Source organism: Bubalus bubalis, chromosome 3 (genome assembly GCF_019923935.1).
Source record: "Bubalus bubalis isolate 160015118507 breed Murrah chromosome 3, NDDB_SH_1, whole genome shotgun sequence".
NCBI classification, from domain to species: Eukaryota; Metazoa; Chordata; class Mammalia; order Artiodactyla; family Bovidae; genus Bubalus; species Bubalus bubalis.
The window spans coordinates 35,034,707-35,055,634 of record NC_059159.1 but is presented as its reverse complement, the minus strand read 5'-3'; the positions used below and the strand labels follow the sequence as shown (position 1 = coordinate 35,055,634).

Sequence of the window (20,928 nt, the reverse complement as noted above, 5' to 3'; positions counted from 1 at the left end):
ATATTGTTGTATGGGTGTGCCTTGGTCTAGGTAACTGGTTAGAGCCTGTGGTCTGGAATGCTGACCTTGTGACTTAAGGTGGCTGGCAGTAGAATTAGCAGCTGAGGCACCAGTGGTCTGTGTCTCTGCTTTGAGTTAGAGGGGCCATAGGTTCTTGTTCTGTGAAAGCAATATAGAAATCTTCATAGTTACCTAAAGGAACTTATATTTTCTGCTTTCCTCAGTGACGGTGGTACATTTGTAGAGAACCTGATTTTTTTTTTTTAATTTATTTTATATTGGACTATGGCCGATTAACAATGTTGTGATGGTTTTAGGTGGACAGCAAAGGGACTGCACCATACATACACATATGTCCATTCTCCCCCAGTGGAGGACCTGATTTGATACGTAGTCCACTGTGTAAGGAGAAGGCAATGGCACCCCACTCCAGTACTCTTGCCTAGAAAATCCCATGGATGGAGGAGCTGCAGTCCATGGGGTCGCTAAGAGTTGGACACGACTGAGCTACTTCACTTTCACTTTTTACTTTCATGCTTTGGAGAAGGAAATGGCAACCCACTCCAGTGTTCTTGCCTGGAGAATCCCAGGGACGGGGGAGCCTGGTGGGCTGCCGTCTATGGCGTCACACAGAGTTGGACACGACTGAAGCGACTTAGCAGCAGCAACAACAGCAGCAGCCACTCTGTAAAGCTTTTTGTTGTTCGTCCTTGTGGAGTGGAGTATTCTGGTTTCTCTCTCTCCCTCAAGAATTCTACCTCAAAGTACGTGTATTTCATTAGGGAACATATTCTCAAATAATATATAAATCAGGGCTTTCTTTATACACATTTCATTAAAAGCCCATTCTAAAATATCAACATATAAATCAGAATTTTATTCTAACCATTGGGGCTCCCCAGTGGTGGTAGGAATAAAATTAATATTCCTTAGGTTTAGGAGTTTCAGGCAACCTTGGGGAGTGCCATTTTTCTACTATAATGGTACTTGTGAAATAAAAAGGTAGATATATTTACATTAGAGGTGGCGTTTCCCCAGAACAATACAGGGAAAGTTTAAGGAAGTATTCATGAGTGTTGGAAATAGTGCCTAATGATTTTTCCTGGAGCTTATGACTATTTCCAAACAGTAGTTATTTGTTTGTCTGGAATATTTCTTAATGGGCCATGGGCCTCATGTGATGTGAGAACAGGCAAAACTGTAAATAGATGCCTTTGCAAAAAAATAGTTCTTAGAACAGTCATGACGAAGGAGGCATAATATCATCAGTTCAGGCTCACCATTCTGTCTTCTTACCAGGGCAGTGATTGCCCAGAGAGGAACCCAGTCTAGGCAGATGGCAGAGGACTCAGGGTCACCTGAAACCAGGAGGGGCCCTGGGCACTGTGACAGAGCCCCTGAAGATCCTAGGTGTAGGATAGGCTTTATGTCCTGAACTGAACCTGGAAATATGCTTCTTGATAGAAATAGTTACAGATGGTGTTTAGAATTGTGGAGGACCTGATTAAATAGTACAGATTTTTAATTTTACTCTATTAACAATAAATACTTTTTGTGGACTGGCCTTTTCTTAAGTGTTGAGTTTGTATGGTAAATAGATGGTATATGCACACTCAGATATGAACCTGTCATTGCTCGAGTTGTGTGTATCTAGTTGTTGTCTTCCTGAGGATAACTCTTGTGTGGATTTTGCAGTGTTCTTCCTTCTTGATCCTTTGCTTTGATTCTGGCTTCTTTCTGGCCTGCCTGGCTTTTTACCTCTGGCCTTCCTTTCTGCTGACCTAGCAACTAGATAAAAACCATGATGGCTTATACCTGCTGCAAAAGGAAGGGGTAAATATCCCCACTCCCAACTCCATTATTGCATCTGACTGGTTGAAAGAAAAAGTGCCAGTTCTGGTAGAAACGTAGCTTGTAGTTTCAGCATGAGAAGAAGCTTTTCATTGGAGAAAAAGCCTTTGGCTCCAGAAGTTGCCTGGCATGCCTCTCACACCTAAGGAGTCTGTCTGTGGCACTGTTAACTGTAGTTTTCCTGACGCTCCTAGGAGCCCACAGAACCGTTGTTTGGGAGAGTTGGTTTGCATGCGTGTGCAAGTATGTGAGTGTACGTGTATGCACTGTACCCTCCTGCCTCCCACAGAATCCTCAGATGGGGTGAGTCTTGACCACATAAACATAAAGCCTTCTTGTTATATATTGCTTTATGGGTTCTGAAAATATTGTGTAAGTTCTGGTTAGTGGAGGGCTTCTTGGAGTCAGGATTTTATCTAGTCTGTGTTCATGTCACCAGTTCCTAAAATGTGGGTCGCCAGGCCTGTTTCTCCCTGTTGCTCTGCTTCCTCCAACCTGTACCAGTTGTTCACATCACTCATCCATAAAGACACTAGTTCACAGGTAGCACAGCTACTTGAGTTTCCCCCAAAATGTTCTTTTTCCTCCATAGCTTTTATTTAGTTTCTTATGCCCTAATTTTGTAAGCCAGCGTGATTTCTTTCAGGCTGTGTGTAGGTGAGTGTAGGCTAATTTTAGGGCATAGTGTGAAAATAGTATTGTATTACTGTTTAATGTTTTTTCCTTTTTTTATTAGGCAAGAAAAAGTCATATTTCCCACGTTGTTCATGGGTAACTGAATTTGTTTGCTGTGCTCTTTTATTCTTAATCATGGTGTGTGGTGGTAGACGCATTCACATTAACAAACCGGGTTTACTAACTGCATGGGGCTGACTCTACTTTAACCAGCTTCCAGCCCATGAGTGAACTTTCAAGTTTTTGTTTGGTTTGACTGTGTACATTATTATTAGTTCAGCTGTGCAAACAAAAACAAGCAAATGGTAGTGGTCCTGGGGCGGTTGTGAATGGGCTGATGTACTCCTGTACAGGGTGCTGTAGAGAGGACGCCAGCAGTCTGGGGTGGGGGCCAGGGTCACTGCCAGGCTCTGGGACCACATTTGACTGCCTCCATGGGCCTGGGGTGCTTCCTGTTACCCCGTGTCTTCTGTTTTCTCAGCACTGGTGATAGTGGATTCTTGCTGTGTGGGGCCTCTCCTCTGCTCATGCTTGTGTTCCCCAGGAAAGTGGAGTGGTAGCTGGGGACATGTGTGTAAAATCTACCTTCCTTTTGAGGAATGTATGTTTCAGTCTGCAGAGCCTGGGCTGAGGACTGGAGCTGTGCTGGGCTTCCATTTCTCCTTCTAACTGGATGGACGGGTCTGGAGTTGGCCTGTCTGCTCTCCTGAACTAGCTGTAGCGCCTCTGTTCCTTTTCTCTCCTGCCCTCTCAGGTGAACTGTCCTTACTCTGGCCAATTTAGTCCCCAGGCTTTATCTATATTGTGTTAATTTTATTGTCCTTCTGACCAGCTTCTAAACCCTTCTTTTAGTTCTTCTGTTGCCATTTACAACTGACCTTCATTCCTTGTCTTAGCTGGGTTTTCTATTTTCAGACTCTTAAACTAGATTTTCATGGTAAGATCATGAAATTTCATAGCTTCTGGAACCCTTTTTACATAGATGATTCCCAGATCTGTATCTCCATCCTTGCCCATTCTTTCTCTCTTTGGTCCGGTATTGTCCACTGGGACATTTCCCTTCGGCTTTTTTGCTGCTCCCTGAGACCACATGTGGTGAGTATGGAGGTGTTTCTTCTCTCAGAAACCTTTCCTCATTGCACACTTTGCAGTTCCCTCAAGGGACTTCACCAGACTGAGAATTCTCCCTCTGGGTTCAGCTTCCTTCTGGTCTTTTAGTAATTTCCTGACTCAGAGAGGTCCTAGGGAGGACCCTGCTGGATTGTTGTTCTCTCTTCCACCCAACTTTCAAAGTCAGAATTCCCATTTCCAGCCACACAAGGAAGCTACTTAACTTAGTTTCTTGGTTTCTTTTCATATTTTGGATTGCACTGTGTATTTTTCCTATTAGAGCTGACCTGTATTGGGAGCACCAAGTTGATTGCGCATGGAGCTTCTCGGACGTCCTTGGGTGGGAGGAGGCTGGGAAAGGATGTTGGCCTGGGTATGCGGAGGCAGATTGTGGGCCCAGGTCCCCAGTGATAGGCTCACGGGGTGAGCTTGGTGAACAGTGGACCTTCTGTTTTTATTTCCTTGGCAATATAACAGTGGAGATGAACTTGACATTCCTTAAAGGTCCATTGCGCTTGAAAATGCAGAAAGCTCAGTTCTAAACCTACGTGTGGAGCCATCCTCAAATTTGCTGCTTTTGCCCACCCTGTGGAACAGGGGTCAGGTTCCTCTCGGTACCCAGCAGTGCTTCCTTCTGCCAAGTTTTGGGGGCTGTCTCTAGCCATGCCTGCTGCCGTTCTCTGACAGGCTGGGAATCTGATGGTCAGTGTTCAGGGCTGAAGCTCTTTGTGAGGCTGCCTAGTTCTCCCTGAGGCTCTAGAAGAGGCAGGCATTGGGGCTCGGGGTCCAGGCAGACAAATGGCTGCTTCTGAGAGCACAACAATGGCATATAGAGTCTCTGTCCCCAGAAAAGAGGGACAGGCACTTACTCTTGAGAGGATGGAGAGGGATGATTTCAAGTTTTCAAATGTGATGAAGCTCAAAGATCAGACCTCCCCAGCCCAAAGAGAAGAGAAAATTCTGAGTGTGCATCTCTGAGGTGGGGAGAGAACCCTTGTCAGAGCCCCTCCCATTGCTCTTGGCCTGTGTGGGAGGCTTGATTTCCAACTCGAAATCTACACTCAGGTTAGTTCTTTCAGATGTGAACTGTTTCTTCAGAGTAGTCAAGGGTCATTAGTCCAGTCTCTTTGCATGCCTGTTTCTCCATGAGATTACCCTCACCTCTGCAGTGTATGAAACCGTCATCTTGGTGGTGAATGTGTGTCTGTGTTTTGTTTTGTTTAAGAGAATCTCTGTCCGTGAGTCTATATATTCAACTCCCTGGGCCCCTCAGATGAGTAGGCCAGTGCGGACAGTGGTGGGCACGTGTGGGGCAGTCGGCCCCTTGCAGTTGGCTGCATCTCCCAGGCTGTGAATGAGACCCATTTCCCTAGGAAGTTTTTCAGTATGGAAGGGCTGCAGTGGCTTCCTGGGAGGGGTTCCAGGCCTTGCACTCACTCCCTCACGCCTTCCTGCGGCTGCACTGCCAGGTGGCTGGGGCGGGGCAGGGTCTTGGCTGTGGGCACTTGTGTGGGCGGGGCTGGTGTCTCCTGAGCCTGCAGAGAAGCCTCCCCATCTGGCTTGCTTGCTGAACCATCTAAAAAAGTTATTTTTCTCCCCCTTATTTGAGATATTCATGTACATAGGAGATTTGGAAAACAAAAAAAGTACAAAGTAGTAGATAAAATTTATCCACAACTCAGAGGGAAGAAAAGTAACTACTGTTAAATTTTCCTTTTATGATATATGTGAGTGTGTGTGTATGAGTGCCCGCATCCTCACACATTCTAGATTTAGCTCTGTGGATAGCAATGTCTAGCTATATAAGGGGTTATAGCCCAGAACGTATGCTGTTAATTTTTTTCTTCATATTGTTGAGCATATCCAGTTTGGTAACCTCCTGCTTTTTCCACCTAGCATTAATTGCATTTGGAATATTTTCCATGCTGTTAAGAACTCTGAAATGTATTTTTAAAGGCCGTGCAATATTTCACTGGTTGTACCCTTCTTAGCTGGTTCCCTACTGGTAGACATTTAACCTGCTCTGTTGGGAAGTGAGTCAGGGCTGCAGCCACCATGGCCAGCGTGATGAGGTTGCTGGGAAGAGAGTCATCCCATTGCTGTGGGACTGTGGGGTGCTCAATGCCGTGCTCTCCTTTGGGCCATCAGGATTCTCCTTGGGGCCAGGAAGAGGAATAGTTGTAGAGAGCAGATGAATTATGCTGTGTGTCGAGTGATTTTAAATGACACTCTCTTTCTCTTCTTCCCTTCTCCGCTCTGGTCACCCCCACAGGGCAGTAAACGGCTTTGACCCGGCTCCTCCTCCTCCTGGTCTGGGCTCCTCGCGCCCGTCGTCAGCACCGGGTATGCTGCCGCTCAGTGTGTGAGTGCCCGGCCTCCAGCTGGGGGCTCCTGCCCCCCCTCCAAGCACCAGGACACCCACGCCTCACCCCTCGGTGCCTGGGCCCAGCTCGTGCCCCTCCGCCCGCCTCCCCACGGCTGGCAGAGGGCAGGCTGCATGCAGTGGCGGCTGCTGGGCCCGGTCCGGCTCCAGGACTCTGCGCGATATCAATACTGGCTATTTTCTCTTCTCGCCGTAGTGCCGTTGGTTTCACATGATTGCACTTTTGTGGGTCACAAGGTGATACATGCGTGTATTACTCGGTCACTGGATGCAGAAGTACCCATTCATCACAGCATCTCCTAGCCCCGCCCTGCTGTACTGATAGGATTTAGTTGTGTTTAGGACATTGCAGATCTTCTAGAAGTTCTTCCCCAAATCAGGTCAACTTGTGGTCTCCTCCTGAGCTCCCAGCCAGGCGTCTCCAGTGCTGATGATCATGTGTTCCCCCCACCCCCCCAGGTTGGGCCTGTGGCTGGTGAAGAGTCAGGAAGGCCACTGAACTAGGGAGCATTTTCTGCACCTTCTGATTTTACTTTCTCAGTTATCATTCCATAGACTTGCCTCCCCGAGCAGCCACAAAGGCCCGTCTGAGATAGCAGGAGCTTTGGGGCCTGAGTGCTCTCAGGGCTGGGCCCTGCCGTCTCCTCCTCTACTGCCTCAGACTTGGGGGAGGGGGTGGCGGCCGCCCCCTTGGCAGCTCTCTGGTCCTTCAGTGAAATGACATCTTCAGAGCGCTTTTGTTTTGTCTCCGGAGGGCATGTCCTGTTGTGTCAGGAAGGGTTGCGTGGCCTGATTCCAGGGGCCGGCTGGCGCCAGCTCCGGGGGGCAGACTGACCATAAGTGGTCCTCCCTGTGCATCCTTTGATTACTCTCATGCTGCATTTACTGTTTACATTTGTTTTATTGTACATAGGTTTGTAAACATTATCGCCTAAGATATTTGTATATAACTTGGGCTTTGTAGCTTTTATTTATTCAGAACTCATATGGCATGTTAAAGACTTAACAATGGTGTCCTACTCCGGGCAGCTGTATAGGGTCATCATGTGGTTAAAAAAAATACTTCCCCTCGAAAAAATCTTTTAATGTGGAAACAATAAATTTCACAGAAAAAAAAAAAAAAGGATTGAGGTTGCTTTATTGGGTTTCTGCCATCCTGCGAGAGAACAGCTGGAGTGGCAAAGCCAGGTTCCAAGTTCGTTTCTGTTCTGACATGGGACACAGGATGGACAGCAGCCACAGAACCGGGCATAGAAAATTCTTGCAGCCTCATGATGTGTCTAATGTGCTGAGCAGATGTCTTCATGCTGATTTTTATCTTTTTTTTTTTTAATTGAAGTATGGCCCAATTTTACACAAATTGCAGATATACAGTATTGTGGTTCACAGTTTTTAAAAGTTATATTCCATTAATAGTTACAGTAGAATACAGGCTATATTCCCTGTGTTGTACAATACGTCCTTGTGGCTAATTTATTCCTCAGGATGACTCTGGTTTCTGCTCTTAGCTGTGATTTCCGGGAGCAGCCTGAGAATGGCCCTGGCCCTGTGCAGACCTCTGGCAGGAAGGGCCTGGACTTTGAAGGAGACGACTTGCTAAGTCCTGGAGTGACTGCAGTGGGTCCAGGAGACTGGTCCTTTTGTTGGACTGCCTTTCACAAAACTGCTGGTATTCTGGGATCAGAGGTTACTTGGGTCTGGGCTTCTCTCCTCATCCCTTGATAGAACTTGAGGAACAAGTAATACTCGGGGGGTCTGTACGACTGTGTTAGATTCTGAGCTCCGCTTATAACAAAGAGCATAAACAGAATCGTTTTTGTCATTTAAAAACTATATGTAAATGAAAACTAAGTGATTCCAGTTTCTAAGTGAATAAACATTGAGGTGTAGGATACATTAAAATATTTTTCTTCTGTCAGTTCACTGGCAGGAATAGCTCCTCTGAGTTCCTGGAGATTTTGTCATAAGCTGACCCACAAGAGATGCGTGCGCGCGTGTGTGTGTGGTGTGGTGTGGTGTGGTGTGGTGTGTGTGTGTGTGTGTGTGTGTGTTCGTTCTGCCCAGCCCTGCTGGCTGAGTTCAGAACTCCAAGCCTCTCACCGACAGGCAGTCTCCCAGCTTCTCTCCCGGCCATCATGGAAGGGCTGGATGAGGTCAGAGGTGTCAGACCTCTGTCTCTATGCAGGAGCCCCAGATCTAAAGCACGACACACAGAGCTGCTCTAGTTAAAGCGAAGATGAGTTCTGGAGCTTGAATCCTTGTCCCTGGCTCCCCAGCGATGTCCCGGTTCCTCCCCAGCTGTGGACTCCTGGGATCATCTCACTAGACGGCTGTCAGTTGTTACTCAGGCAACGGCTGGGAGTGGGGCCTGTGTGGTGTTCTCTGATGTCACCACTTTTGCTTTGGGTCCAGGAGAGCACAGGCCAGGTCTGTGAAAGCATGGTGGAGTAGGCTGCCTGGCTTACCTTGTGGGGGTGGAGTGGGAACTCCCTTGAAGTTCTGGTTTTGTTACAACTGCAGCACCGTTGGCATATGACCCTGAGGAAGCTGCTTGATTCCCTGGGCTGCTTTCAGCTTTCCAGGTCTTCCTCCACCTACAGTCGGACACTGTTCTGATAAATCCATTCATTGTAAATTGAAAATGCATTTACTACATCTAACCCCCTGACCATCACAGCTTAGCCCTGTCTACCTTAAACATGCTCAGAACATTTGAATTAGCCTACAATTGGGCAAAATCATCTAATACAAAGCCTGATAATAAAGTGTTGACTGTTGTATATAATTGATTGAATACTGTACTGAAAGTGAAAAATGGAATGGTCATCTGGGTGCAGAACGGTTGCCGTCGTATCTGTTACGTGGCTGACTGGGAACTGCCCTGCTAGTGTTGTGTGAGAGGATAACACCGTGTATCGCTAGTCTGGGAGAAGATGAAAATCTAAAATTCAAAGTGTGGTTTCTGTTGAGTGTTTGCTTTTGCATCATGGTAGAGTCAAAAAATCTTTAAGTCAGACCATTATAAGTCAGTGACCGTTTGTATCTGGCTCATGATGCTGCTTTGTACATGCTCAGAGAGAGCCATTGCTTCCTGGTCTGCAAGATCTGCGTATTTGCCTGTCTACTTTATCTCCTCTGAGTGGGCCCTCCTCCTAGCGCTGCAGGATTGCCTGTGTGTGCCGCTCTCACTGAAACCTCCAGGAATGAGCCCTCCCCCGGGGCTGGTTCCATGTGGTGGTCTCCCCCCATGTGGGCATGAAGGGGCTGAGCTTCCCAGTGGCCAAGGACAGCTTCTTGCCTCCAGGTATTTTCATCTCACTGCTCATTCCCATCCCTTGCTCCTGAAACTTCGCAGTCCTGCTAGGTGCCAGAGCTGGGGTGTGGCGTCACCAGTGAGGCGAGGGAGAGCTATATACTGTGACCCGGGAGCGGGATGAGCTGGTTTTTCCTCAGTTTACAGAAGGGAAAGCAGGCCCAGGGTTTAGGTGACTGGCCTGAGCTCACACAGCTGGTTCATGGGAAAGCCAGGTTTGGAAAGGGGCCCAGTGTCCTTTTCTGCTGTTTACCACTTCATCAGACTGGAGGCTTCGCTGGTCTTGACTCTGATTTGTGTCTCAGGAGGTGAGCTGATTCTGAACGCTCGTAAATGATGCTCGAGGGGGCAGCAGCAGGAGCACAGTGGCTCATGGCTCATCCATGCGCCTTCTCTCCCTGTGTCAGTTGGTGTTGGCTTTGTTTCTCTCAGAGGCTGCCTTGGAGCTGCCATTAGCATCTTCTGAGAGCCATGGTGGAAGCTGGCACTTGTGGGGAAGGGGACGTGAGGACATGACCTTGGGTGGAGCAGTGGCTTCAGAGACAGCCTGTAGCCAGGGAGTATCCATCTTGGCTGCTGGTGGGAACAGGGCCCGAGGGAGATGGGCCCAGGCTGTCAGTTGTCAGCATTGTTTGCCCAGATGATGCTAAGAAGTCTTTTCTATGTTCTTTTACTTCATGGATTGTTTTTCTCTCTGTATCTGCCTCAAAATTTGAAGCAAATTGAAGGCACTAGCTTGGCCTTTGAAATATAAATGTGTTACTTGATTTTTTAAAAAAAAAATGAGAGTGGAGGCAGGAGGCATCTTTGTAAGTCATGTTCCTGTAACTTAGAGCATCTTATCTGAAAACTGGTGCCGTGGCTGTTAAAAATATGATATACGGGGATGTGTGTGTGAGTCACTCAGTCGTGTCCTACTTTTTGAGACCCATGGACTGTCGCCCACCAGGCTCCTCTGTCCATGGGATTCTCCAGGCAAGAAATACAGTAGCCCTTAAAAATTTTTTTTTATAATTTTATTTTTGGCTGTGCTGGGTCTTTGTTGCTGCTCATGAACTTTTCTCTACTCTTCACTGCGGTGCACGCGCTCTAAGGCGTGCAGGCTGCAGTAGTTGCGGCTCCCACACTCGAGTGCAGGCGCAGGAGTTGTGGTACATGGGCTTCGTTGCTCTGCAGCATGAGGGATCCTCCCAGATCGGAGATCGAACTTGTGTCTCCTCCATTGGCGGGCAGAGTGTTTACCACCGAGCCACCAGGGAAGCTCCTCCTCTTGATTTTAAGGAGGAAAAGCCTCTAGTAATATTAATGTAACAGGCTTCTTATGTAAGATAAGCCCACATGAAGAGGAGGCCAATTTGAAAACAGGACAAAGCTTATGGTGTTGGTGTTCTGCACGTGGGGTAATGCTTTAGTCTGCTGCCCGCCTGCACCCATGAGAGTTAATGTTTCCTGTCAGCTCTGAAGTCTTCACCAAGGGAAGCTGAACAGATGTTTCACTTGTTCACTTGTGGGGTGTTTTCAAGTTTGCTGCCCCTGTTAACATAGGGGAGATCCTGCCCGGATCATGGTTTGCAGGCGGAGGCCTGGGATAAGGGTGCTGGGCTGGCAGGCCTGGGCAGGTTTTCTGGCACATGCCTGGATCAGTAGTGATGTCATGTAAGGCTCAGAGCCTGAATTACTCTCTGTAAATTTTGACTCAATCTAACAACGTGTGATAAGCTGTAACAACTCGTCTGTGGTAGTAAGAACAAAGTCAGTCTCAGTAGCACTAATACAAAGGTCTGCTGGTGGGGGAATGGAGTGGTTAGGATGACTGACTGCTCAGCTGGACAAGTGACCATGGAGCCACCAACCTGTAAGTCATGCTCATCCATGCATCAATAAGAAAAGGACACAAAATCGATGAACATGCAGTTGCAGCTTTCTAAAACGGAAGTGAACCGAAAAGATGGGACTAGTTTTACTCTGTGGATTCTAAATTTTCCTGTAAAGTGGCCCAAATTTTTAAAAAATTGAAGTCACGGGACTGATTTTCTTTCACTGAAGACATGTGCTAGGAGTTGTGAGATCTGAGTTAAGTAGCACAAAGCAGGGGCTCCCTGGACCTGCCAGGTGACTGGGCTGAGGCCGCCTTGGGGAAATTTTGCCACGCAGATGCCCTTAGGTTCCACCCCAGAACTGCCTAGCGAGGAGAGTTGTGTATTTCATAGACACTGAAGTGCCAGCGATTATAAGACACACCTTTATTTTGTAAAGCAGTAGGAAAAGTGTGCAGTTGTAACTATGAAAATGCTTAAGACTTTGTATTTAAATTTGTTTGGCTGTGCTTTGTTGCTGCTTGGGGTTTCTCCAGTTGGGGAATGTGGGCTTCTCATTGCGGTGGCTTCTCTCGTTGCAGAGAACGGGCTCTAGAGCTCAGGTTTCAGTAGGGGCTTTGCTGCTCCGCGGAATTTGGAATCTTCTGGATCAGGGATCAAACACATTGTCTCCTACATTGGCAGGCGGATTCTTATCCACTGAGCTGCTGGCACAGCCCCAAGACTTTGTATTTATTTAAAGAGCCCTTCTAGACTTCTTTATGCAGATTTTCATCGTATCACACTTATTTAATTCATGTACAGAAAGGAAAATGTGAGACATACTCCTAGACTTCACATTGTAATTCCAGCGTTCTGAATTGTGTCTTGACCCAAGTGGTCCTTGTACATGTTTTCCTGAGCAATGTCGTCCTCTGTGGCATGGTGAGCACTGGCCGTGCAGCTCTGCTCTGCTGCTGGCTCCAGAACTTTCTTCTAAGCTGCTGATACTCTCACTACAAGATCTGGTGCTGGGCTTTAATGACCTCACCAGGAGTCAGGCAATGACAACCACATGACAGCTGCCACCTCCTGAAGGTGATTGTGGGGCGCCTGAGTTTACACACGTGAGAACAGGAGCATCTCAGCTTCCGTATGGTATGGTCCTTGATGGAGGCAGCACTCTGCTCGGATGTCCCAGTCAGATCCAGTGTTTAATAGTCTGATTATGTCACATTACATCTTGAGTAGGCTTCACGACATCCAGTTAGTGGGCATGGAGTTCATTATTGGGCTTCTTTGAAAAAATCAACAGGCCTCACTGCCTTAATGCATCAAACGTGAGTTTGTAGTCTTGGTTTAAGGCTTGGGGACATGATCATACTTGTACATGTGGTACACAGACGCTGTAATTATGGTAATCATACTTTGTGTGGTACATGGTTGCTATAATTACGGTAATCATACTTTGTGCATGTATGTGGATGCTGTAATTACGGTAATCATACTTTCTACATGTAGTACATGGTGCTGTAATTAGGGTTAACATTCTTGGGAAACTGGTATTATGTCAGTATACCCTTATCGATAAGTTTCGTATTACATTTCTGAAAAGGATTGTATGAGACATTTCACATGATTTGCTAGATTCCCAAATGACCGGTGGCTACACAAGGAAGTAGACTGTCTGGTTGGTCCTGATGGTGCACAGATGCAGCATTTCAGCAAATGCTCAGAATTTGGGAAAGGGGCCGGGATTGGGAAACCTCTGTGGATGGAGACTCCCCTCAGGTCTCGCCATGGGCTTCCCTCAGGCCTGCCTGCCTGAACTAGGGGGTGAGGAGCCATCGTGTCCACTTTCTAGATTCCAACCCATGGACTGTTGTGATTTTTTTTTAGGGGTGGGGCAGGAAGTGGTGGTTCCTAGAGTCTGAACTGTGGGCTCTTCCTGTCTTGATAAACATGTCTGTTGTCATAGCAACAAAGGCTTCAGGAGGAAAGGGCCATGAGTTAGTGATACCCAGAACCATAGGGAAGGCTGGTTAAGAATTTGATTTCCACCTCATTTCATCTTAGTTGAGGTTTCCAGGGAGGGGGAAGGTTGGTGACAGAAGGGATGCTTGTCTTCCTGATGTCAGCATGCCTAGGATAGGCAGGCTAGGAACAGGTGTGTTATTCCTACTAAAGTAAGAGAGTCTTCTAGAGTGTCTGCATTTTAGGCAAGGGCAGACAGAGCATTTCAAGTGTATGTGACCAAGTTATAATCCTAAGAGAGCTCATCTAGACTGCATTCTACAAAAGGCTAAGGCTTCTCCACACATTCTGGAACCCCTCCTCACATCGGACCATATGCCCGTGGTTGGGCGCTGGCCAGCTGCTTTGTCTTTGACATGCCCAGAGCCCAGGTCCCAGCTATAGTTGTGTTTCATGAACCACCTCAGACTATGAAGCAGTGGTTTGTTTAGTGAAGAAAGGTCCCGTCTAGTTGGCGTCTTTGTGGAATCAGGAATTGGAATCTGTTCATGTAGGTCATGTTTCTCCTGAGCTGGCAAACAGTATGACGTGAACACCAGTTAAACCAGCTAGCAAGGAAGAATTCTTTTTCAGAAAAGCCTCTGAATTCCACAGACCCTTAGACTGAGACACCAAAAGCAAGGGTGAGGACACACATGAGAGACGGTAAGTGCAACTCACCTTTTCTCCTGTGGTGGTGACGATTTTGAGAAAGGGAACAGTTCAGCCCATTTTTCACGTCCTCACAACTGCCAAGCAGCTTCAGTATGTACCTCAGACCACTGGAACCAGCCTAACTTGAGCCTATCATAAAAAAACCCCAGCATGGCCCCGTGACTGTGTTCCCCTAGATTTCTCTCCAGCCCATCCTACCTGGCCCACAGCTGCCCGTGGATCTCACCACCGAATCCTCCCAAAAGCATTTTTAACGTGCATCCTGCCTGAAAATAGCCTGAAACTTCTCAGGCCTCTTGAAATACTCTAATCCAGTAATGGGCTTCATTGATTGGACACTGAAACCTTCCTCGAGACTTCATCCCACAGTCCTGGACTGCTCATCGGGAAAGCAAGACAGCCGCCAGCCCGCCCAGAGAACTCACCTGTCACCTGACAGTTTCTGGGCATGCGGTGCCCTTGGAACAAGCGGCCTGGCTATCAGCACGGTAAGTCTATGTAGCGTCCAACCAGAACAGAAGGTGAGAAAACATTGCACATTCACATGATTATTCTTGTTTATTGAGGTCTGTTTATTCTCCACGGGTGCTTTTTCCTCCAAGTAAACAGAGCAGGCGTAAATATCTATAATGAATAAATTTATTGTCTTACAAAAATCATTGTCTAGAAATATGGGAATACAAGAAAAGATATTTGCAGTCAGGTGTCTGGTGGTCAACAGCCAGTACAATTCATAAAGGGGAAAAAAATCAACGATTCCAAACCCACATGACAAATTCTTCCCAACAGATGTTAAAGCTTTTAACCCAAAAGGTTTGTGTTTTCAAGCACGTTGCAGAGGATCAAGGATTTATAATTAACACTGATTCATTGTCACTGAATGTTTATAATACCACTTTGACTAGAGAGGTACATGATATGAAGCACAGTCAAAACTTAATACATTAAGTTGTTACAGAGGCAAATAATATATTTAACATTGTCTTAGTACTGTAGTGTCTAAGGCACTTTCTGTAATGTCAGTTTGATTAACTATCAACCCAAAACAGAATGCTAAATGTTTACTGTAACACTGTCCCGAGGGGGTGGGGAGGGAGAAATGAAAAAGGAGTCATCCACTGGCATGTCAACATTCAGGCGGGTGGCCTCTGTTCCCGAGGTGCTGTCCCCCCTCACTGACAGACTTGAACAAGTCTCGGACACAAAACCAATCTTCCCATTTTGGGCTCAAAGCAGCGGCTGAATTTGCAAGGTCAGCATGAGAGCCTGGCTGGCGAGGAAGGGTGTCCCCCTAACTGGGGGGGGCCTGTGGCTGCAAGGAGCAGGCCATCCAGAAGTCACTGTGATGGCTGCTCCTGGGCCTCGGCTGCATCGTGGCCACTGTCCTGTTGGCACAGAGCAGCTCTGGCTGAAGACAGTTCACGTGAAGAGATGCGGGGACCCCACGACTTGAGGGAGAGGGGCACTGCAACCCCCATGGATGCTGCTTCCCCCAACCCACCCCCCCCATCTCGCTGAAGCCCCTTTCACAGTTTGCGCACTGAAATAGTGTCGATCATCATCTGAAGGAAATGAGAGCTACAGGTGCAGTTTAGGTTCCATAACGTTCTAAGGGACTTGATGTGGCTGCGGAGGCAGGGGCCACGTGAACACAGAACTAAGGTAGCTGTCTGTACGACAGAGCATGCAGAGCAACGGGGCGGCAACCGCTAGGCGGCCCCATGACCCAGCGACTGGCAGCGGGTCTGCAGTTAGTTTGAAAAAGGGTTCTCTTAACATGTATTATAAAATGGTCTCTTGGTGGATATATGGAAAATAGATGCAATGATGAGGCGATCTGTTTAATATGTGTAGGTTTTGTGTGTATATATATATATATATATAAAAAGGGGAGCAACTGTACCTAAATCTGAAGCAGGAGACGTGTGTGTAGGCCATGAGGCCTTAAGACACAGTTGATCTCTCAGGAAGGAGTCTCGCAGCTCTCCGGTTCCCCAGATCTGCAGGAGGCCCCAAGGTGGGGGCGCCAGTGACTTCCTGCATATCCCGCAGTATTGCTTCCTCCAGCTTCCTTGGACTTACTCGGATTGCGGCGGCTGTGTCTCGTTGATGTCACTGGTCTTACTTTCTGTGTCGTCGTCTGACAGCTCCAGGGACGTGCCCTCAATGTGCAGCTGGCGCCGGCCTGATCGGCTGGAGGAGAAGCTGATCGGGCCGCCTCGCCTGGAGGGAACAGAAAGCAGGTGCACGTGGCCGCCAAGTCGTCCACCCACCTGAGGACTCAAACCTCCCCGCCCAGGACACAGCCCCTGGGGTGGTGGGGCGATCAGAAGGGCTCTGTGCTTAGCCACCACTGCCACCCACTGGGCATCGTCCTGGGGGCCATGGTGGCTGGCCCCTGCTGTCCCAGACACAGTGAGGACAGCACCACTGGCTCATCCCCGGCCAGCCGCTCCCCAAAGGGCAGAGGGAGAGGAAGTGCTGTGTGCAGGCTTTGTGGGCCTCCTAAGGTCTCTGCTGGTCTTTTTACAACCTTTATCACTGGCAGCGTATGAGCAGGGCAGACAGGCTCCAGCCCACAGGCCACACCTGTGCCAAGCTGTCCTTCTGGGGAGAAGCCTTGGCTCCCTGTGTCCTGGGGTGCATCAGGTCTGCTGTGGAGAGGCTGCCCCCGCCCACAAGGGACATGGACAGACTCCTGGGCTGGCACGCAAGCCTCAAGCCATGCATTCGCACACCTCTCAGTAAACACAGAGCCAGTGAGTGAGTGGCCTGTTGCTTCCCCGCTCTCCAGACCACCAATGGTCAGGAGTCCTAAATAGGTACATGCCAAGGAGGACCTGCACACTTGGCCAAGATAAACCACAGTGTCTGGAGCCACTTACCTCAGCCGGTTCTTCAGGGTGCTGACCTCGCGGCTCAGGCCCTCGTTGGCCTCAGTGGCATCGTCCAGTTCCCGCTGGAGTTTGCGCCGAGATGCGTTGGCACGTGTGGCTTCTTCCTCTGCTTCCTCCAGCTGCCGCTTGAGCTGCTTCATCCTGGCGTTGGCCTTCTCCATCTCAGGGAAGTTATAGGAACCGAGTCAAACCAAACTGCTGAATCCAAACTCACATTGCTGTGTCCTCAATGTTTCAGCACAGGCCTCTGCCCCACTGGCCACACGTGTGTGCACACGCAAGGGCCCAGCCTGAGGCCTTTTGAACAGCCTGCCATTCTCTGCACAACCGTGTCTACACAGCATATTAGGCTAAAGGAAACTTTTAAACAACTGAAAACCAATTTTCATCCCTGAGTTTTCTACAGAAAAATGACATCTTCACATGAGTGATCTATGGAATTATGAAAGGAAACTGCTATTACCAGCAACACAGATAGTCTCGACCCCTAGGAGATGGTGTGTTCATTTTACACCTCTTTTCAACACGGGCATGTCAATATTCTAAGTACCAAGCCACTCTGGAAAACCAAGTGAGAACTTGGCCTGCCACTAGCCCGCCCACTCCTGAGCCACAGAAGCTGGCCAACACCGTGCTGGTCCAGTTCACACCCACCCAGAACTGCTCTCGGAGTTGCTAGGGTCTAGGCTAGAGGCAGTGGATCCTCAGGTTTCCCAGACGAGCAAGAGCACAGCCCCCCAAGCTGCAGCCAGTACAGAGCTGACATGCCCTGACACTTAGGAGACAGACGCCTGGACGCAGACGAGGACGACCCCTTGGGTCCCACGTGCAGTGCACGCGCTTTTTCTTCCCTTCCCGCTACCTCCTGCATCTGCCCCTCCACCCAGCCCACGTTCAGTTCAGTTCAGTCGTGTCCGACTTTGCGACTCCATGAATTGCAGCACGCCAGGCCTCCCTGTCCATCACCAAGTCCTGGAGTTCACTCACATCCATCGAGTTGGTGATGCCATCCAGCCATCTCATCCTCTGTCGTCCCCTTCTCCTGCCCCTAATCCCTCCCAGCACCAGAGTCTTTTCCAATGAGTCAACTCTTATGACTGCCAACTACAACTTTTCTAGGCATTCAGAAGACAGTGGGTAAAACAGGCAGAAATCTCTGCACTCATGCAGTGTCCACTCTAGTGAAGGAAACATGGTAATAAGATCAGTTCAGGCCTCCCCACTTCAAGCCTTCCTCAAGGCTCTTGCCCACCCTTTCTCAATATGTATTGTGGGGCAGGGCTGTGTCCTAATCACCTCTGTATCCCCAGCACCCAGGAGTGACCAGCAGGAACAAGAAACAGCTTGTGTATTGAAACACTAGAAGAGTTTCAAACAGCTCTTCCTAAGTCAGCAAGTCACATAGTAACATGGCTGGTCTTGTATCTGTGTTCCTGTACAGCATTCAGGGTGGAAGACGTGTTCCCTTTACGTGCCTTCTCTCCTTACCTGTTCTTTATACTGGTCAGCATGGCGGCGTTCATCTTCAACCTGCATGAAGATTTCTTTCAGCTTCTTCTCGGTACGACGGACTAGTTTATTGGCAGCGGCTCTTTCCCTGTGAAAATGATCCACGTGTTCATTTTCACAGTTCTTGCAGTAGAAATATTTTAAGTCCTTTTCTCGATGACACGTTGGAGTGCTTTCCAGGACCCCTGTATCATCGTGATCAACATAGCCCAGAAACTTCTTCCTTCTGGTCGAACCATGGATTGCCTTTAACGTAGTCTAATGCTGATAGGCAGAACACCTGCATTATTCCCTCACGCATGGCTATTTATCACCTTAGTGATCTTCTGAAGATCAAAGGTCATTTACATCGAGTGTAGAATTTTTGGAAATAAAAACCTTAGTTGGTTACTCTCATCACCTAACATTTTAGCCTGGAAAACAAAACAATTTATTGTTTCAATTTAAAATTACTTCCCACTGACTTGGAGAAGGAAATGGCAACCCACTCCAATATTCTTGCCTGGAGAATCCCATGGACGGAGGAGCCTGATGGGCTACAGTCCACGTGGTTGCAAACAGTCAGACACGACTGAGCGACCTCACTCACTCACTCCCACTGACTAAGATTCCCTGGAGAAGGGCAAGGCAACCCACTCCAGTATTCTTACCTGGAGAATCCCACGGACACAGGAGCCTGGCAGGCTAGTCCACAGGGTCGCCAAGAGTCTGACATGACAAATGACTTGGCACGTACTTACTAAGATGCTAGAGCAGCTGAACACTGAAACAACTCCCCCCACTTCAGGTAGGAGTTAAGGCACCATGTTCTAGACAGGCCTCCACTGTCCCACGTGAAGGAAGGAGAGTTAACTTACTTGGAGAACTCCACTGAAAACACAAAAGGATCTTTTGTTCCTTCACAAATGTTATGCAAAAATGGATAGGATGGAATCAGCTCAAAGGACCAAGTCATGTCAGTTACAACTAACAACAAACAAACCCTTAGCTGTTACATTTGAGAGCAGGGGAACAAAGTTTTGGATGCTAGGCCGGGGAGGACTCTGCACATAGACCCTGTGTTTCTGGGCCCCCAAGCTCCTCAATAAGAGGGTGAAGTTGAAAGTCTGCTCCAGCTCTGGCCATCTGAGATTCTATTCTAATAGACATGCAAATGCCTGCCAAAAGCTGCTTTGTGCAATTCCTCATAAATTTCAGAATGAATGGTATACGTCACCAGAATGGAAACTGTTGAGCAATCCTTTCTTAAAGGAGAAAAAACTTGTGTTTTTTGTTACACTGCATTTCTTCTATGCCAATACACTGTTGCATTTCACGTGATGCCGTGAACTTGGGCTCAGCCTTGGGCAGAGATGTAAACTATGGCACCAGCGAGTCATGGGGCACACACAGCATGATTAGCCCTCAGCTGAGCCTGGGAAGAGCTGACAGGCGAGCCCAGTGCTCCCTGAGGGCTCACACCAGCTTCTCCGGTTATATGTGCCCTTGTGATTCTTCCCCCGGCAACGAAGCTCCCCTAGGACAAGGGCCATTGGTGTCATCTCTATAAACCTGGACCTGGTCTGTAGCAGAGATACTGTAAAAACCTTTCTTTGGCTTACAGCACTGAAAACCTCTTACTTGGCTTCCTGCTCAAGCTGCTCCTCCAGCTGCCCAATCTTGGCTTCTAGGGCAGAGATGGTGGCCTTGAACTTGGACTTGACAGCACCTTCCAGCTCCTGCAGCTTGGCCTTCAACTCCTTGTTCTGCCGCTCCAGCTGCTGGCGCGCATTATCGCTCTTCTGGGCAGCGCTGCGCTCGGCCGCCAGCTCAGTGTTCAGCGTGTCCACCTGAAGGGGAGATGGGTCAGTTGTGCAGGGGATGACACAGTCCCTCCTGGGGTGAGGGGACATGGCAGGCCCACCTGCAGTGTGGTCTTGCGGAAGCGGTCATTGAGCAGCTCCATGTTGCTCTGCTCCTCCTCCAGCTCCTCCTCTAGCTGTGCGATCCGAGCCTCCAGACGCCGCTTCTCATCCAGCAGTGCAGACCTGCAGCCGAGGCGGTGACACTCAGCACAGAGAACTCCCCAGGGCTCCTCCACCCACTGTGCTGCCATTAGCATTCTTAATTTTTCTCTTTTCCCTCCTCCCACCCCCGTCTGCCAGGTCCTGTTGGTTTTGCTTCCAAACACACTGCCCACTTCTCACCATCCCCAGGCCTGCTACCTGGCCAGGCCCCGCTATCTTGCGCCTGGATTGCTATGCAGCCCTCCAGCTTTGCCCCACAGCCAGTGTCAGCTTTAAAAGTGCAAAAAGATCCTGGTGTTCCCTAGCTTCTCTAGTGCACCAAGATCCAAAGCCAGCTCCTCACCATGGCACACTAGAAATTGACCACCATGGATCCTTAGGACAGCCATTAAATGGAGAAAGCAACCTCTTAATTGTAAAAAAAAAAAAACCCCAAAAATCTGACTTTTAATGAAACATACGTTGCGGGAAAGAGACCTAAAGAATGTGAAAGTGAGACCCTGCACTGCAAGGCTGTGCAGTCCTGTGGAGGCCAGATAGGTTCTGAAGGCCTTTCCTGCACACCTGTGTGGACGTGACTGGTGCAGGGAAGTGTGACCTGGCAGGGCTTCAGCCAGTTGGCTGAGGCCCAGCATCTCATGCTCATCTCTCCAGACTTTGAACAGATAAGCAAACCAACCACTGACTCCCCAATGCCAGA

The 20,928-nt window shown here is 48.5% G+C and overlaps 2 protein-coding genes across 7 annotated transcripts in view; one reads left to right on the top strand and one right to left on the bottom strand.

Annotated features, from left to right (window-relative positions):
- NDEL1 (nudE neurodevelopment protein 1 like 1) overlaps positions 1–7,957 on the top strand; it is a 34,950-nt gene extending 26,993 nt beyond the window's left edge. For 2 of the 3 annotated variants that reach the window (XM_025280602.3, XM_006062924.4), the window contains one exon: positions 5,909–7,957. In XM_025280602.3, coding sequence (XP_025136387.1) covers positions 5,909–5,926 — 18 coding nt within the window. In that variant the 3' untranslated portion in view covers positions 5,927–7,957. Of the gene's footprint in view, positions 1–2,587; positions 2,623–5,908 lie in introns of all 3 variants that reach the window. The other variant, XM_006062926.4, reaches the window with a different exon arrangement.
- A 6,480-nt stretch (positions 7,958–14,437) lies between these two features.
- Positions 14,438–20,928, bottom strand: part of MYH10 (myosin heavy chain 10) — a 120,113-nt gene continuing 113,622 nt past the window's right edge. For all 4 annotated transcript variants that reach the window (XM_044939314.2, XM_044939313.2, XM_044939315.2 and 1 more), the window contains 5 exons: positions 20,126–20,249; positions 19,843–20,051; positions 18,202–18,310; positions 16,702–16,874; positions 14,438–16,039 (listed from right to left, as the gene is read on the bottom strand). In XM_044939314.2, the coding sequence (XP_044795249.1) occupies positions 15,895–16,039; positions 16,702–16,874; positions 18,202–18,310; positions 19,843–20,051; positions 20,126–20,249 (760 nt within the window). In that variant the 3' untranslated portion in view covers positions 14,438–15,894. The remainder of the gene's footprint in view (positions 16,040–16,701; positions 16,875–18,201; positions 18,311–19,842; positions 20,052–20,125; positions 20,250–20,928) is intronic.